Source organism: Nymphaea colorata, chromosome 2, assembly GCF_008831285.2.
Source record: "Nymphaea colorata isolate Beijing-Zhang1983 chromosome 2, ASM883128v2, whole genome shotgun sequence".
Classification (NCBI taxonomy): domain Eukaryota; kingdom Viridiplantae; phylum Streptophyta; class Magnoliopsida; order Nymphaeales; family Nymphaeaceae; genus Nymphaea; species Nymphaea colorata.
This window is the reverse complement of record NC_045139.1, coordinates 11,245,486-11,250,311: the sequence shown is the minus strand read 5'-3', so window position 1 is coordinate 11,250,311 and position 4,826 is coordinate 11,245,486. Positions and strand designations below refer to the sequence as shown.

Below are 4,826 nucleotides of genomic sequence, written 5' to 3'. Positions count from 1 at the left end.
GGTTGAAGAGGCTACTAGCCTGACGGTCAAATGCCTCCATGAAATGGCTCCTTGATCACACCATAGGTCGTCAGGGCTCAACCAGGTTTTACTTGGAGAAGAGGTTCATTAAATGGGGCAGTTTAAGGAGTCTAGTCCATCATTTAGATAAAAAGGAACAAATTAAAAGAGCAAGAGAAAAGCATTTAGATGAGTATACCTATTTATAGCTCTTCCAATACCCAAGTATCTAGAGTAGAAACTAAAACAAACGACTCATAGAGTACGACATATCCAACCTAGTTGCTCCACTGAATGGCACAAGATTGAGCCCAACATGCATCTCCTCACAGAAGTCAACACCCAAGCATGATTAAATCGTCAAATGACAGATTAAAGGTTGTCAATTTAGCATAATAACCATGTATATATGCCCATCAATGAGGACACATTTTTAATCATTTACAAACCTGAAATGTTGACAATTTATCATAGTCACCATAGATATGCACATCAATGAAACAAAATTCTAATCAATCTCGCACCTAAACTAAACAATCCTTTTCTTTCTTAATCTGCAATAGAAGATGCTGCTACTATTCAAGTATATCACACTTCTATCCTATCAGATGCATCATCTTCACCATCTGAGATGAATTCTCGTCTAGAAATTATGTTCATAAATGTCCGCCTAGCATGACCAACTGCTTGTGATGTTCTTCTTGCTGCTCCTGCAACCACAGGCTGCAGGGAATTCATGGGCTTGCTTGCAGTATCCTGTATCATTGCTGCATTTGAAAATAAAATAAAAGTTCAGGCATATACAAAGGGAGAGAAGAATGCAGAACATAAAAGCACTGGGATATGGTGGCATACAAACAGTTCGATCCCGTGCTAAAGCACCAATCTGCCGTATTCCAGCTTCAGCAGCCTGGACTGCCTGTGCTGACTTGGTTACACCATCAGCTATCTCTCGACTAAACGCCCAAAAAATGTGTATCAGATCCAATATTATTGATAAAGAAAAATAAACAAGTTCTTGAAAAGTGGTCTTGATGACATGATACGTTGTTCCTTCGGTGTATGTGCCACATGGCTGAATGCAAGATCATTAACTCATTATTCAGTTCTTGAACAGTGTATACAAAGAAAATACAGGGAAAAGATGTATTACTCTTCATACAAAAGAACAAATCTGTCAAGTAACTGGGGCAAGTCATTGATTATTTACCTGAGATCACTCAGTTCAAGGGTAAGATCACTGATCTCCATCCCTGAAAGCCTGATAGCAGCCATCGTACTTGGTAGCTCCTCACGAGCAGCATCTGCCAGCTTTGAGAGAGATGTTGCAGCTCTTCCCATTGCCTAGTAAGGAGAGCAACAGCTCATGGCTAATGGTCTCAACAAGGAACACAGAGATATCAACAACAAAAAGTCCAACAAGCAGTTAACAGAATGAAGCCAGTCCCAGCACATACTAACATTGCACCGGAGAATAGGCAAGAACCTTGCCTCAAGCTACTTAATTGCAAGGTCTCTTTGCAACTCGTTCAAAAATATAAAACTAAGGAGCCTGATAGTTTTGACATGATTCCATAAAGAGAAGACATGCAGTATTGATCAATGAGGTACCACAGTTCAATAAGGGGCCGTTTGATGGCAGGAAATATTGGAAATGGACCACCATTCTTCACATTTGCATTGATATTGCAGGAAGTTAAAGCAAGGATACCTCCTTTACGAGGTTTCGCTTCTCAGTTCCATGGAATAAACTTGTAAATAAGTTCCATTTCACAAACTTAGGATCAATAATTGAATAAAAAAACTTACGAACACAAAAGAGCGACAGACATGTGAGGTCCTATCAGAATCAAGCAATTATTTGCAAACTCATGATAACTGTGATGCTTAAGTAAATAAGATTTCATTAGAAACTAAACTGGTTACAGGTTCTAAATTCCATTTGGAGATAATCTCATCTTCATTCTCAAAAATCACAATCTTTGCTGGAACTTTAACAGAAGAAACAACAACTTTGTTCAATTGAGTTGTATCAAGCAATCCTGTTAAGGAGAATTTCTATATAAAAGTCATTCCATTATAATTCCTAAGAGAATTTAGTGCATGGAACTCAAACTTCTACATCAAAAGGAACGCAGGCGTGCATGAGTTCCCACATGAATGAGCACAAACATGCACCATGAAGAAGAAGAAGGACCGAAGCCATTCAGCAGCATCAAGTATCAAACAAGGCAACTCTCAATGTCACTCGTATTCAAAATTGGAAGAAGAACGATGCTTATATGGAAAAATGTCAAGAAACATAACACTCCTCAAAATATATTGGAGGGAAAAAGAGACATCAAATTAACCATAAGATTAATACAAGGCTTTTAAGAAGGATAGTGCATCAAGAAATAGAAGGTAAGAGATTGGAGGGGACTAAAAGGAAGTTGTGAGTCTAAGCCAAACGGTGCACAGTAACAGGTTTTCTACTTGGCTGGCATACAGTAAATTATGTATTAGAGAAGTTTATTTTAACCGCATTTGTTAACTAATTTATCCACACATCCCCTGGAATAAAAAATATAAAGAACAAAATATAGGAGACTACGACTCTGAGCAAGAGTACTAGAATTTTGGAACTTACAAATAAAGTTGGAATTGCTGCAACAACCAAACTTGTAAATGCTATAGAAGTCTGCAAGGAAAACAAAATCTAGATAATCAATAGACAGTTTATTAATGCCAAAAATAACAGCGAGTACACCAACAATAATCATGATAGAAAGGAACAAGTTCAAAGGATCATAAACAAAAAATTATGTCCATTAACATCTTCAGCAGATTTCAGGTTTATCTGATAAAACTTCAAAAGGCCATGCCAGTAGATACCATTTAGAAATTAGAACAAAACACATTCAGCAGCCAATTATGTAGGCACTTCTTCTTGAATTAGCTATATGACAGCCATATCTGTCATTGGCACTTATGTCCACATGAGGACCTGACTTGCCACAAAGTAAAGAGGCAATTTGTAACTAAGCATTTTTACAGTGCCCAGTTTTTCATTTTCCAATCAAGAGTGACATAACTTATCAAAAGTCATTTGTTTTCTAGCAACCACAGTTCGATATTCTGTTTCAACATCTTCTCCATCCATTTCTCTACCTTATCCACCACCTTAACAATTGCCTATGAATGTTTTCAAACCGAATAAATTACAAAGATTAAGTGCGATCGCCAATCACCCTAAAAAGAATATAGAGAAGCAACAAACAAAAACTTAAAAAATCTCAAGGAAAAAAATCGCAACAACCATACCATCACTAGTGCGGAAACTTAACCAAAATGACAATGAACTCAACAACTTAACTGTTACGGACAAACCAGTTCTAAGGATTCAGGACGAAACATTAATTCAATCAACTCATATAAGCTCCAATCATCAAATATTCGAAATTATAAATTATTCATAAAATAGATAATCAGATGAAACCAACAAGGGTAAAGTAGAATTACCAACTGTAATTTGACCAACTAATCATTGACTTACTGATGTACAAATAACACAATAAAAAAAACCCCACGTGCAAAAAACCTTATTTGCAGTTAAGTGACATGCAACGGATAGTTTACAATGAACGTTCAAACTAAAACAAGAAGCGGAAAAGTCACAAAGTTTCTAACAGTCAAAATAAGCAGGAAATCACCTGAAAAAGAAGAATGTCTCATTTCATGGAATGACTCCAAAATGTCTCATTTCATGGAATGACTTCAATTCTCCAAGTATCGAAGTGGAAAAGTAGACGAGAAAGAAGTAAAGAAGATAGCGTGATTGAAAGAACTCATATATTACCGTGCAGGCAACAAAAGCCAAGAGAAAGAACGCCTGATCGCCGAGGCTCATCCGAGACGCCCGCATGTAAACTGGCACGGTAGGGTTACCGACTTCAACGTTGAAGCCATTGTCCTCAGGAATTCCATTTCCTTCTCTTTCCGCGCTCACCCTCGAATCAACGTCGACGTTTTCTCCGCCATCTGCAGATGGATTCTCTCTATAGCAAAAACTCACCAAGTTTATCGATCCACGCCTGGAACTCACGGCGACCCTTCCAATATCGTCAGCAGAAAGCCTCGGACTTCCCAGAGGTAGGCCCTTCTTCAGACGGCCACCCTTCCTCTGGCTCTCCGAAATGAAATACCCATCTCTTTTTAGAAGGGATAGAGGAGACTGGTGGCCCTTGTAGCTCGGAGACACTGGTATGGACGGCGAATAACGCAAGAAGGAAGGCATCTCGAGACAGGGAGAGACAGACTCTAATCAGACAAGGAACTACTATCGATCAGCATGGCGGGGGTGAGAGGGGAGTGTGGTAAAGGGGAAGTTGAGCATGAGTAAGAACTGATATGGAAATCCTCGGGCTCCGCCAGCGAGAAGAATTGATCTCCAACCGGGCAGCCAAAGTTACGGCAAACGCTATTGCCGAAAGATGGGGCAAAGATTCTGAGGGTTCTTCTGAATATTTTTGCTCTACTTTGACAGGACCGTTCCGTCTATCCCAAAGAGGCATGTAACCGCAGACAAGTTTTTATCTACCGTAGTTCCTTTATCCGGATTGCCAGTGTTTCCGACCTCACCATTTTGACCGCCATGGTCGAACGATCACGTTTGACCGAATGTATACAAGAAAAAGAAAAAGAAAACTTGAAATATATGTCTATATATTATGAAAAGTTGAACCGTGGCCTAATTTTCTGTGACATTAGGAACCGTGGCCGTTCATCTTTTTGTTTGAACGGTCCTGTAAACATTAAGTTTTTTTTTTTTGTGGTGCACAGTATGT

At 38.9% G+C, this 4,826-nt stretch overlaps 1 protein-coding gene across 1 annotated transcript; it reads right to left on the bottom strand.

Annotated features, from left to right (window-relative positions):
* Positions 1-349: 349 nt before the first annotated feature.
* On the bottom strand, positions 350-4,564 carry LOC116249274 (uncharacterized). The gene is made up of 5 exons (XM_031622496.2): positions 3,839-4,564; positions 2,630-2,680; positions 1,211-1,344; positions 856-956; positions 350-767 (listed from the first exon to the last, which is right to left on the bottom strand). The coding sequence occupies exons 1-5, from the start codon at positions 4,274-4,276 to the stop codon at positions 589-591; spliced, it is 903 nt and encodes a 300-aa protein (XP_031478356.1). The 5' UTR covers positions 4,277-4,564; the 3' UTR covers positions 350-588.
* Positions 4,565-4,826: the final 262 nt, after the last annotated feature.